Below are 14129 nucleotides of genomic sequence, written 5' to 3' on the forward strand. Positions count from 1 at the left end.
CCGAAACCCGAACAACAAAACTACAGCACAAAACACGGCAGTACGGAACTTCCGTACCGCATAATATGCATATGAAAATGAAATATCGACACGATAGTAGATAAAAAGTGCGCGCGGTACCAGATAAAAATGCAAATGCTCCTCGGTAACGGGCGATCCAAGCGAGCGCGAGCAGCCGACTCCCTGGGCCGATGCTATCAAGGCGTGCACGTAATTTATATTTCCAATTCCGCCTACACCTATGTGCTGTGTGCTTGTATGCGCAAGCAGACCATTCTTCGGATGCCGTGTGCCAAGGCCTGAAGGAACCCCCCAGCATTGGGAGCAATATCCGCGTATGATGAAGTTTTGCGTAGCTTCCGGTACTAGTTTCTTGCCGACTTTTTTCTCCCAGGAATGTGTAACCAAACGGAAACGAATCAAGATTCGTACCGATTGCTAGGTCTCGGCTTTTTTTATTCTCCTTCTTGCTGCTGCTGCTGCTGCTGTTGTTGTAGCTCTCTATCTCTCTTGTGCCATCATACTTTCGCCATCGTTTTGGTGGCAGTGAATTATTCCGCCTTGGCTGGAGGCTTTTATGTAGGAGCTAAGGAAAGAGAAACAAGGCAGAAAAAAACATGCCAAAAGTTGTCGTTCTTGTGTTTCAAGAAGGTAGGAAAAAGGGAAAAGTCATTCTTATGAATGTCACTCGTGATTGAGTCACAAGTGCAGCAAAGGGAGGTGGCAGGGTTTTTTGCGTGTGTGTGTGTGTGTACACGCTCCCTCGTTGGTTGGAAGCAATCATACACTGCTCGATTAAGAGAATTATTTACACAGCAGAGGATTTGCAGATAAAACCATTCAGGGTGGATTTTTCTCCCTTTTTTTTTTGCTGATTGATAACTCTACGCATCGCAAGCGTGCAAGCATCTCCAGTATCTCGGTATGAAAAATACATATTTGGGTACCGGTTAACTTTTGGTGCCTTGCTGCATACGCCGGCAGAAGCTTCTTTCAATCGAAACGAGCACGTAGCGTATATCATTCTACCTGTCAAATCCAGATGAATCCTTTCACAATTCCGTTGTGTGTAGAGAAATGTGGAAAAAAGCGAATTCAATTACACCCGTAGATAGGATGTGGTAGAAGATGTCTGCTTCAGGCCTTGATAGTTAATATGGCATCAAGTCCGTTTGTCATAAGAAATCTCCAAAGGGAATTGTAAGGAGGAATTCCTATACGCACTAACAAATTTAAGAAGACCCGTACCGTAAACCTTCTTCAATGTCTTCTTTTTAGAATTTAATTTAAGAATCTATTGACAAGTTGTTTCAAAACTGGTACTACTGCTGCCATCTAGTGGAGTACCCCATTATTAGTCGTCCTTCTCGTTGTTGTTACTATCGGAGCTACTACACACTACTACACATTTTTCTTGACCTACAGCTTTTTTTTTTGCTTCATTTTATGCTTCCTTCCAAGCTCTCGCCCAATTTCTACTCGCTTTACACGCACATCAGTGTCTCGAGCCTCCCAGAGATCTAACCCCGAGCGTACTCTCTCTCTCTCTCTCTTCCCACGCGTGAGCCCTATCTCAACTCACACACCATCACGCTCATCTCGCTCCCTTCTCACGCTCATCTCATGCAGCTCTCAGTGCGGGAACTCTCATCCCGGGATCCTTCTTTCTCTCAGCGCATGGATGCTGGATGCAGCAACCACGGCAGCAGCAGCAGCAGCAGCCTCCCCTGTTTTAGTACCAAAACGGACGACCCGAACCGGTTTAACCTTCGCGTGGCTTGCGAACGGGCCCTACCTTGGATGCAGCTGGCTTAGTACTAAACCAGACGTCAGTCACGATGGGCGCGTAGGCAAACGGTTGTTTCGCTACCGGAACGGAAAGAGTGATATGTCAGGAAGCTTTTTGTGGGAAAAAAAAGAACAGGAAAAGGAATAGGAGAAACAGTGAACCAGGCTGCAAAGGACGTGAAGGCCGTTTTGGAAGGCGTTTTCCTAGGCCACGTTCACAGGTGACTGCTGATTGCGACTGCTTTAATGGTACATATCGGTGCAGTGGCAAAGGTTGGCTTCCCATTTTCAAAGAGGGAGAGAAAATTGGAAAGTGTTCCGAGTGATCCTTTCTCGGAAGTGACGCAAAAGCAGCAGCAGCAGTAGCAGTGGCAGCACCAGTGGCAGCAAAACGAATCACGTACGGGATGATATTCCGTGTAAAAGCGGCGCTCCGGCTGTAAAGCCCCCCGTCTAGCTAGCAGTGCCGTGGTGTGTGCTTCCTGTACCTCGCAAGTGATATAAACAAATGTAAGTGCAAAACCCGCTCAATGCTAAAACGGAAGCTTAGCGCCGGATGAGGCGGGATAAAAAGAGCAGCCTACCTCGTTGTGTGCCTACATCCCTCCCGGCGTTTTGGTCGGTCAACGTTTGCTTGGTTCATTTTTCATGCAAAAGCCCGCAAGTGTCAACAGGCAGGCAGGGGTGGGTTGCAGGCAGACAGGCAGCGCAACTCGTCAATCCCCTTGTGCCGAACCGGATCTCCCTCCGTACGTCTAAATCAGGCTGAAAGCATTTGAAAATTGTACGTGAAAAGGCAATAAATCACTGGCTTTTCTTGCTTGCGGTCTTGCTGGCAACCATCCTTAGTGCTTTTTGTGTGTCTATCTCGCTGTTGTGTATTTGTGTGGCTGTGTGGCGTCTCACTCTCCCCTCCCACCGAAGGATATACTGCGCGTTGTTTGATGATTGTGTGATTGTGTGGCCTGTGTCCGGCATTTATCAATGTCGCTGCTCCCGGTGGATAATATTAAAATGTAGTGAAAGGTGCGGCAAAAGGGAGCAAAACAAAACGAAAAAAACACACCAGTCCAGTGGAAAAGTTGGTCGTTTGTTTTGCAACGAGCAGGACGCGCAAAGAGTGTGCGTGTGGAGGGGTCGCGGGGGCAGTAAACTTTTTCACCTGCTCGCGTTAATAGGTGTGTGCCGTGATTGAGCGTTGGTGGTCGTGGGATGGGTTTGATTGGAGGGTGAAAACGAGCACACAATGGTTTACCAGTAGTAGCTAAGAAGTTTATTTAATATGCTCCAAAAGTTTCGACACGCTTAAATGGTTTTGTGATGTTCGTGAATAGTTTCTGAAATGCTGCGCTAACTCCCCGTAATGTTGTGCGGTTTCACGATAAATAAAATCAATTTTGCCTTTCCTCAATTTTTAGCTGCAAAAAAACATAAAACAAAAAAAAACAAAACCCTCCCCCTGCCAGTGTTGAAAGGTATGGAGCTCATCCCACGCGCAACATAAATCAATCCACGCAATTCGATTCACAAGTGCGCGATAAGAGGTGAAAAAGTCTCAATTTCGTGATAAATAGAAAGAGAAAAAAATACTTACATCGAACACCGGTTGACGACAACAGTGTAACCATTGCCGAAAAGTGAAAATTCGATCGATTTTTCCCTCTTCCACACAGAGACACTCACACCCACAACCCAGTCGCAAAGCCCGTGCCCTAAGACAAACGCAAAGAAAGTAACGCAGAAACGCAGCAGGGAGAAAGAGCGCTGCGACAGAAAGGTACAGCACAACGGCGCGACGTGTTTTTCGACGGCCCGGAATCGTAAAGCAGCGGTTACGGTTGAGCGGCAGGCAAAAAAGGCTTTTCCGATGCTTTTCGTTTCGTTCCGTGGAACAGCCCGATCGTTTGTAGGCGTTTGATGCTTGAAGAAAAAAAAAGCAAGCGCACACTCAAAAGTCAGGGCGCTGGCTGTTAAGCCAGCGGGACCTTGGCTTCGATAGCGCGCGCGTGCTTTATTCAAATCAATATGTCATCGTGGCAAACGATTTATAACGCCCGGGTGATGTAATTTATGGATTGCCTTGTGTGCGAACGAACGGTGCCAACGCACGGTTTGAGTGATAAAATAATAGAATTTTTACGATTTGAATTTTTGAACCCTTGCATCTTCACAGCCTTATAAGAGCTAAGGAACAGGCCTTGTTTTGGGAAGGAAATTGTTTTTCCGAGCCTTCCTGTTACTCTAATCCCGTGGCAAAACTTCTTCACAGCAACCAGCTTGCCTTTGTCCTCTTATTTTTGTCAACAAACCCCTTGAAATTAAATTGTTACCCATTGCCCTCTCTTTATTCTTCTCTCCCTCACGCTTCCCAAAGCAGGCCATCATGTCGCTCCGGTGCCATCGTTTGAAAGGCAAGCAATATTTATTACCACGCATCAGCAGCAGTTAAATAAAGCTACAACAACAACAACAACAACAACAGGGCAGGAAAAAAGCTGCTCCAAAAGCGAAGCTGTTTATTCGAGTGGCCGGTTTGGTGTTTGGTGCGGAAAGCGGAAGCAAAGCAAGCAATCGTGAAATCGCCACATTTAAATACAACCTGTCCCCGGTGCTGTGCATTGTGTTGTAGTTTCACCCTATTGTGTAGTAGAGAGGTGTGCCGTGATTGCAGCGATTTACTTTCCACTAACGGCATGCAGCCGTAGTCTGCAGGAAGAAAAGAAGCAAAACAGCGACAACGATCGTTGTTCCGTGTCCTGTTGATATCCGGAAAGAGCGAAAGTACATACAAAACAAGCAAAAAGTCTCCAAGTGCGTGTGTTTGTGTGTGTTTCTCAACTGATGTGTGTGTGTGCCCCTGTGCGCGCGTGTGTCTGTGTGCGTCTTGCTCTCTCTTCGTGTACATGAGTGTATGTGCCGGTTGGTGCACGAGCCCACACTGTCCCGGAAGCCGAAAGCATAACGGGCGATAATTATGGAATTAATCACTGGCACGAGCGCCAACAGCAGCTCCCGCAGCTGGCGGTCTACTAATGCTGCGTCGCCGGCAGGAGTAGTGCGAAGATCGAAACCAACCATTATGCTCCCATTAGCGGCCGCGCTGCTGCTGGTCGCCCTCGGCCATATGCAAACGCCGGTGAGCGCGAACGCCCAACCGCCGACCGAAAAGATCCCGCTAGGTAAGTGTTTCTTTTGTGGGTTGCGAGCGAGGTTTTGGCAGTGTCTGAACGAGGTGTGGACAACTGTTGTCGGATACCGATGTAAAGTAGACCGAAAGTTTCGAACCACGGTACTGAAATGGATGTTACTGACGCAAGGATCCTTTCACTGCTAGCGTTGACGATTTTGACGAAGGATCACTTCTATTCTTTGGCTGTAGCTAGTCTGGTTTTGAAGGCACTTTAAATCGATAGCTAAGGTACCACTCAGGATTTTTGGGAATTGATTGAAAGCTATTTTTATCATACCATAGTTTGGACACATTTCATATCGGATATTGGACACATCCCGAAGCCTATCTTTTGAGTTCTTCTCTCAGTGGGGAGTGGTTGATTCTCCAGAGAGAATATTGTCTTTCTAGTTCCTTTCTAGTTGGGTTATAAACCGTCCACTTTAGGTCAAAACTCGGCTTTATCCCTTTTCAAAATGTCCTCCAAAAAGTGATGGATAACGTTAACGTAATAACGGTCCAATAGAGGTGCAATATGTTTGATGACTGTTACGGTCGCCATGTGGTATGTTTTGAGATAGTCACGGTATGTTCGATTTTGGGTCGTTCGCAATGTAGTAACTTTGAACTCGCGTTGGCCATGGTGGCCTTCGTCATCGTTTGCCGAATTAAGCAGAACTGAGGTGGATACTGTTCCGAAGCGGACTTTCGACACTTGATCGTCCAGGCGATCATAGAAACCTTTAGGAGGTTTCCCTTACTGGAAACGTTGGAGTTTAGAGGCCTTACCTTGGGTAGGGGGACATAACTAAACTCTTTAAATGAGAAGTCGATAGATGTAGGATGGGTATAGTCCTATCCTGACAGTCCGAACGAATCTGACTTGCCACGGTTGGAATTGGTTTTATTTATACTCAAAAGAAGTTAAGGGTTTCTCACATTTGGTTCCGGGTTGTATGTTGGAAAGTTATTGTTTTCACTCAGCTAGTTACGTTTGTCTTTTGTTGACAAGAACGATGGTTCTTGTCACTAAGTTCCTGTTTTGGGTTTAATGCTTATACTGTTCCTGCTTTGGGTTATAATGCATAAACTGTTCCTGCTTATGTAGTACGTTTCGGTTGGTTCTGTTAAGTGTGTCACAATTGTTTTTTCGGTTTTTTCGGTTGGTTCTGTTAAGTGTGTCACAATTGTTTTTATATGAACGGTGTGGCCTGAGCTCTTCCGGATGTGTATGGTATGGTCTGATTTGCTGAGTGTGTTATAATGAATGTGTTGCGATGGTGTGATTTAGCTTTCCAATGTGTCTATAGCTGATAGTGTGTATTATAATAAGTTCTGTATAGCAGATATGCTACAGAGGTACATAACCCGCAAGGAACTACTCATGATAGATATTGCAGCTCTTGAGACACTCAATGCGGTCCAATGTTGTATAAATTGTAACCTCAAAAATAACCCTTACTATCCTGTACCGAAGACAATAAATTACAGACAGATATCTTATCTCAGGCTAAATAAGGCCTAAAACGTCTGCAGTTTTATTCACAAAAAGTAAGAGAAGAAAAAATTGTATAGAACAAACAAAAATCAGATGCGTTTTATTCCTTAAAAGCAAAACGTATCCTTTTTTGTTGCATATTACGCGAATAACCAGTTGCTTTAAGTAAAATCAGAAATGCTGGTTCTCCCCCCAAAAAAGAAAACCTCACTAAAGCAAAACCATATGACCTTAAAGTCGATGACAGCGCCTTCCCGGGTGGCCCAAAAAAAGGGGTTCGCCGAACAATACACCCGCTTATTAAACTCGACCGCAGCCAGAGCATATCGGCAACCTCGATGAAGCTGTCACACTTGGTTGCACCCTTAGAAACGCATTCACGCGCAATGAAATGAAATCGGGCATGGGCAGCTTTTGGTGCGCCCGTTCACGCAAGAAACCTAAGCAAAAAAAAACAGGGATACGGACACTCCCAAATGCTCTAATACGGCATCGGATGTGCTTGGGTATGCGCTAGAGGTCCCTTCACATCCACAAAAAAAACACACTGTTAAGGTCCATCCGTTCACCGTCCACGGGACGATCTGGTGATGAGTTTCAGCGTACGCGATAAATATTCGCAAGTGTGGACAGCCGGAGCATGCTTCTTACCATCGAATTTCCTCGCACTTGCGTACACTCCACACGGTACCGTGTTGCTGCTGATTGTGCAGTCAAAAAGCGAAAAGCATCCTTGTGCTGCACGCGATACACTGCGATGGTCGTTCTTTTGACACTTTTCGTCCTGCTGGGGGTATTTTTTTCGTGTCCATGGCACACTTTTTCCAAACCAAAACGAATCTCACCCTGCAACAGCAGGCGCATCATTCGCATTAGTATTCCTGTTGCGTACAGACGAAACGTAGGAAGTTTTTTTTGGTTGGTCCAACATATCTTCTCTCAATGCGCTTTTTAATCATGCGTTTGGTTTCTGTTCACGAGAAAAGGTTGTTATCGACCTTTCGACTAGTGACTAACGATCAGAAAATCCTCTGTAGGCGAATATCGTCAGCGTAGAAAGAAGCCTTTTGAAGTGATTTTATATCGAGCTGGGGAAAATTTTCACCTTCCCAAAAATTACATCATTCTACACGAGCGCCTCTTCCCGTAGGTCGAACTTGTCTGCCCTGACGTGCATTCATCAATGTCAAATCGATCGTACGGGAACGTTCGCATGCGGGAGCCGCCTGTTAGCCACTGCAGCAGCCTTTTTATGCGAGCAGAAATCCATCAATTTTACTGTTTTCTCTCCATTCTGTTTCACCTGCCCTCCAACTGTATCCGTTCTTCCTTCAACGAGTCCCCGAATAAAACGTGTGATGTTGGTACATGCTTTCAAATAACACCTTACCCGTTTTCGCTCCCGCTTTCCGCCTGTCACCGTCATCATTTCAATCAGCCCACCACCACCAGCCCAATGACCGTGAAGCTTGTCGATGATGTGCCTTTTTGTGAAAATTGCACCACTGTCTGTGTAGGTGTATTCGTTCTAGGCAAGTGGTAGTGTACCTTGTAGTACCTTCTCATATTTTTTTTGGTGTGTTTGTATGTGAGCCTTCACACGCTGCAGTTTCTGCATTGATGCACTTTTGACTTTGTGTCGCCGAGACACATTTTTCCGATTGCTTTATTCCTTTCATACGTGCGGATTGGCACATTGGGAGTGCTTTTTCGGTCGTATCTTCACCGTTGGCATCAACCTGTGTTCTTCACTCCCTTGCACCAAGCACGCATGATGTACACAGAATCGCTCAAGTTGAGTGGAAAATTGATCACGCAATCGAGCGCTGTCGGCCGAGCAGCTTTTGCATATTATCCTTGGGAAAACCGGGAATGTCTTTCAGCTTTCTCACGTAGCAAGATGTACGCTGGGGTACAATTTGGACTTTTCTGCCTGTTTTTTGCCTCCGCGTTTGCTTCTGCCTTTTCACCCTTTGAATGCAGGAAAAAAACAGGGGAGGCGCATTATTATTCAAAAGCAAACTCGTACTCTTTTGTTTTCTTGAATCACTTGGAAGGTATGGACAGATGAAGAGGCTCCAAAAATCAAATGATTATTAAAATCATTAGACTTTTAATTCGGTTGAAACTTGATGAAGACAATTGAAAAAGGTCTCGCCTTCACACTCTTCTCGCTTTGTTTTGATACATTAGGGTAGAGGCGAGTAGAAAAAAACATGGCTTCTCCTAGAGCCAGAACCAAGTCTGGCTTAATTATGCAGGGTTAATTTTTTCGGAATTCTTTCCTAGGCATCTGGTTTCATGATTCGCTGTTTTTTTCACGCTCGGTGCGCAGTGGTCGAAAGAAAAGCTTCCATAAAACGCTTAGATCTTTAACAGGCCGGAAGAATAGCCGGCCTAGGTCTCGTTTTTTCCCGTAGTCGAGGTAATATTTTAGTGCTTAAAAAAAGAGAAAATCATAACCTCTTGAGAAAAGAGTTTCATTTACGCTGCTACAACAAAAAAACTCTCAAAGCTTAAAGTACTTTTCCACTGTTTTCCCCGTTCTTCTTATAAGATATTATGATTCAAACCCCAACCCGTCACAAGGGAACGGCATTCATATTGCAAACTTTATACGAGAAAGTGGTGCTACTTCAAGCCTTTTTGCAACTTTTGGTTAATGGTGTGACTCAATTTCATCGTTTCACAGTGGCGAATCGATATGCCACACTCAACCACTGTGCCTGCTGGTAGTAGTAAAAGGATAAAGCAGATTAAAGAATTTAAAAGAAAGGCAAAAAAACACAAAGAAACGGGAAAACAAGTTCTTCAAAGTTGCAGCAACACCAAGCTCAAGTGGGACTTGCAGCAAAGCGTTAAAATACCTTGCCCGTGATAAGAAAAAAGCGGCTTCGAAACCGTTCGAGCTGTTCAAACTTTGTTATCCGCTTTTTTCCTTTACTTATTGCGGATGGATTAATGATGTCCGTTTAGCCTTGAAAATGGGAATAAAGATCAGATTGCACAAAGCGCGCACAGGAGAGAGAAACTTTTATTTTCGCACGATTTTAACTGTCTTGCGCAGCGGTTTGTTGGGTTTTCTCAAGCAAAAGAATCGGAACTTTTGTCTTACAAATCACCACCACACAGCATCCACGAGCGGCTAAAGCGTTCTAACTGAAGCGTAACACTTACTTTCGCTTGATTTGAGCCTAAACACCACCGAAAACTCGAAAAACAAAACCAAACATTTTCCCAACCAACGCAAACACACACTACCGAGAAAAAAAAGCCTTTAAGTTGTCGGTATGTTTCGGTTGCGATTGCCAGCATGGTGCCAACAACGCGCCACGCCACTCCATTCCCGCTTCCAATCCATTTACGCATTGCTTCACGCTACAGAGCAGCGGATATTTGGTTAAATTCAACATCTTGATGTGATTAAAAACTTCCTCCGTTTTCCAGCCAGCGAGCAGTAGCATACGACTGTGGGCGCCGTAAAGGACGACGCTGCACGTTGCGGTTGTGCCGCGGCAAACTCATCAAACTAGATGGCTGTTTCTTGGGAATCGGGTTTTGCTCGGGAAAAAGCTACAGGAACGGCGCGCTGTCGAGAATGTAGAATTGATTGTTTATAATTAATTTCCTGTGCCGGTGTCTTCCGTTTTTCGCTGTGCATGCCCCGGTTTTGACACTGTCGTCGACAGCTGGTTTTGAAATAATTTACACACTTAAAATCGTTACCACATCCTCCGAGGCGTTCGGGGGGAGCGAGGAGGAAACTCGACAAACAAATGTTACCGATTTAATTATGGAACTGTTTCGGTTATCTGAGTTGTAAAGCTCGGAGCTGCGCCTATCTAGTTGCTTGACTATGACAAGCGTGAAGACACGGGCTCTGAAGCACATCAAATTAATCCTGAAGATAAAGTTTCCTCGTGCGAAGTTCAAACGAATGCTTAGCTTTTTGAAATGCGATTTTAAGCACTCGTTTCGCTTCAATCCTTTATATATATGTGCGTGCCGTAGTGGTCTCTCGTTTAAAGAGTATCCAGTATATCACTCACTGCGAATTATTTTAATTGAAACCATCTTATCTAAATTCAATCACCGACAATCCAATAGCCTCGTGGCTGTGGCTAACATATGCGGTAATCTTTTAATTAAATCATACTTTGCACAAACTTCCGTCCCAGCAGCCAGAAGGGACGACCCATCGAATCGGAAGGCTTATGCATCCTGTCTGTTCATATTTAAATGCCATATTTGAGCATAACAAAAGCGTGCTGACTGCTGGAAAACAACACCCAGCAGAACATTTTGTGCGAGGAAAGCGACAATCCTTTGCAAAAACAAAATTGAAATAAATTGCTTTGAAATTTATTCACAAAGCACAGTTTTTTTTTTTTGTGTGTGCAGCGGCGCCGAAAAAGACAGTTCGACTTTGCATATTGCAAAATTCTTTTTCGGCAAAATTATTCTACATAAACAACGACCGTACGACAACGCTCGCTGGGCCAATTGGAGGGAAGGTTATTTCAAGGCAAGTTGGAATTTTAACTATCACAGCAGCGTGGAGAAGAAATTGTGCTTGTCTGCTGCCCCGATACAGCCATCCAAATGGAGAGAGCAACCGTTGGCGTTTCGCCGCCAAAACTTTCTTCCGAAGCAGCAACGTTATCCTTCTGTTTGGCGCAAAACACCCCCCAGAACCCCGGGATGCTTGAAAGTTTTCAGCTAGCGATAAAAAGTGCTTATTTACATCTACACCACAGGCCGCGCTACCATCACAGATTTGTGATACTTTTTAACTTTCCAACCAACCATTCCCAGCCACCAGCCAGTTTCGCTGCTGCTTACAGTTGCTCCGGCGCGTTTGCAGATCAGAAAAAGCGACCCACACACACACAGCTTCTTGCCTTCGCTACCAAACGATACCAGTGACGCAAATAAGTGGGTCCTTTCCTGGTGGTAGTGATACAAGACCGAGCACCAAGATAATCGTCCACCGGAGCGATGGAAAGCGGCAATAGATAGATAGCAGTAACTCCCCAGAAATTTGTTCCTCGCCGGTTAGCAGCAAACATGCCACACTCTCGTGGAGCGGTGGAGGGACTGAGGGTAGTGGTAGGAAAGGCAAAAAGGCTCACCCGGCTTTTTTGCTGCCCCTGTCCGGTGGTCCTGCTCGAATGCAGTCAAGAGTGTCACAGAAACACTCTTCAATCTATTCGCGAGAGACCCGGTGAGTGGTTCGGAAAGGGGAGTCGTAGGGTCCCGGTCCCGGAGGGAGGACGAAATATTCAAACCCGAACACCCGGATCACAGGCAGGGAAAAAAAGCTTTCAAACTGTGCAGACAAGATAAGTATCTCACTAATTAAGATAACAAATAGGGCTGACGTTAGCAGGCCGGTTCGCTTCTTCGCTGCGGTGACTAGTTTGATAAGAAACTTCAAACCGAACATTGCTTGCCAAATTTGGTGTTGGTGTTTGTGTCCGTGGTAGTAGAAAGATAGCTCTACCTGCATGTCGTTTTTGCTGCTGGTGAGCGATGCGCATGAAACTGATAGAGATATTATAAACAGGAAAGTTTCCTGTTGGGAATATAATATGTTTTCCTGTTGGAAGCTGTGTCGTTGTAAAGTTGCCGTTTTCCACTTCACAACAAATTCTTATAAGCAACGCATTAAATATCCAATAGTGCCTATGCTATTGGCGTACTTTAATACACACACTTTATGTGATAAACCGATTTGTAATACATGAAACATTAAAATACACTCTGTACCGTCTCCTCCAAAGGGAAACAGCTCACATTCGGGATGAAACACCGCATGATGTGCGTGCTGTGAGATACTTCATTGCGGATAAACGTGATTTATACAGTACAGTAATCGGCTTAATTTTTTGCAACATTCTTCTCATACTTCAATACATCGCAGCCACGAAAGTGCTGACTACGGTGGCGGTACATTTTGTTCAATCCTTCTATTTATCACCGTGTTTGGCAGTGGATTTCTCCTGCTTTCCGTTAACACACAAGTGGAACGAGTGGAAAACAAAAACTTTCTTCTACGGACATGCAGCACGAACCACCGTTGCACATCAAAAACACCCCAACTAGTTTGGTTTCATTTTGTCCCGCTTTTGCGTTTTGTGCTGTAATGGGTGTAAGCGATGGGTGGTAGAGTGTGCAAATTTTGTAACTGGATGGGAAAAATTTAAAATCCATCCCTGTTTGCCGCTCGCAAAATAGGAGTGGATAAACAAACAAGAGAGGAAAGTGTTTTGAAGCAAAAAGGAATTATTGTTTCAGGAATATTTTTATCCGTAAAGATACTCTGTCAGTGAAAAATGTGATATTAAAGCCGCTTTCCTAGGAGATTTCTGGATGATCAGTCCTTCAGTAAAGCATATTAAAAAAAATGTCTTTTAAATATCACATTGTGGCACTAATTATTTTAAATTATCTTTCTGTAGTAGTTATTACAGCATGGCAATTTCATCAACTTTAATGTTTTCTATGTGTGACTGTTTGCTTTGTAGTAAACACACATGTTTTACGCTACTACATACACCAACAACCACAATGTCAATGCAAACACATAGTTAAAGCAAATGCCCTTTCGCCCAATGCTACGCCAGCAGGCAGATCCAATCGTTAACCTCGCTAACGAACCATTGTACACTTCACCATCGTTATCTGCACCAACCTTTTCAACCTCATATCCAGCAAACCGATGCTTTTGTTTGCTTTGGCCAGTAGTTGGTAAGTTGCAGGCTCGCAGTGCTAAAAAGAAAGTACCGCACGAAGGGAAGGCTGAAAGCGTGAATGGAGCCCTTCCACCTGGTTGGAGCAAAGCATTTCCATTTAAGCGATTTCCATCACGCCCCTGTGACAAACATCAATCAATTTTCGATAAAGTGTAGCGCCCGGTTAGCATCGAGTCTGTGTGGAACGCGCTCAAACGGTGTCGGTTATTGTTGCGCTTTGCTGTAAGCCTGGTTTTTATGATCACACTTTTTTTTGTTGTTGCGTTAACTTTCCGCAATGTTTTGAGCTGCTTTATAGGTGCTTTCCGTCCTCTTTTTTTACATACACACGCGTTAATGCCGCACTGTTTTTCTTGTCTTTTTTATCATAATCATTACCTTTACTTCTTCGCACGCATTCAGTGCCAGTGCTCTGTTGGATGGAAAGCACCGATGCCCAACCAGACCAGTCCAGATTGTCATGTGAACATTAAGGTGGAAGCACAAGTACACAAAAATCTTTCGCTAGCAAGAAAGGGCACCCGCCCTGTCGTAAACGAGTTAGGTCGGCTGTTTTTCCTCTTCTCTCCACGCACACACATACTGGTCCGCGTTACGGCCCGTTAACGACCGAATAAATCGCAGTCAATCGGAATCGTATTCATGTTACGCTGGCCGCATTCTCACGAGCCTGTTTCTCGATTGTTTGTGTGTGTGTGTGTGTGTGTTTGTGATCTGCCAATGCCGCATTGGTACTGACATCGCTCTGGAATGCGATGGCAAGATGACGTTAATAGAGCCCGCCAAACAAAAGCCAACCAAAATAAGGCTGCAATGCCAATGCCAAAGGAGAAAGGGTTGCAATCAGCATACGAACATGTCTTTCGTGACATGCTGGTCGAGGTTGTTTACCGTTTTCTTGCTGTTGTTCCGAGGGATG

General features: G+C 44.8%; 1 protein-coding gene across 3 annotated transcripts in view; it reads left to right on the plus strand.

Annotated features, from left to right (window-relative positions):
• The first annotated feature begins 1720 nt into the window (after positions 1 to 1720).
• LOC120950679 (glutamate receptor 1-like) overlaps positions 1721 to 14129 on the plus strand; it is a 57162-nt gene continuing 44753 nt past the window's right edge. Inside the window, exons 1-2 of one of the 3 annotated variants that reach the window (XM_040368924.2) lie at positions 1721 to 2298; positions 4163 to 4967. In XM_040368924.2, the coding sequence (XP_040224858.2) occupies positions 4763 to 4967 (205 nt within the window). In that variant the 5' untranslated portion in view covers positions 1721 to 2298; positions 4163 to 4762. The remainder of the gene's footprint in view (positions 2299 to 4162; positions 4968 to 14129) is intronic. The other 2 variants (XM_040368918.2, XM_040368921.2) reach the window with 2 other exon arrangements.

The sequence above is a fragment of the Anopheles coluzzii genome, chromosome 2 (genome assembly GCF_943734685.1).
Source record: "Anopheles coluzzii chromosome 2, AcolN3, whole genome shotgun sequence".
NCBI classification, from domain to species: domain Eukaryota; kingdom Metazoa; phylum Arthropoda; class Insecta; order Diptera; family Culicidae; genus Anopheles; species Anopheles coluzzii.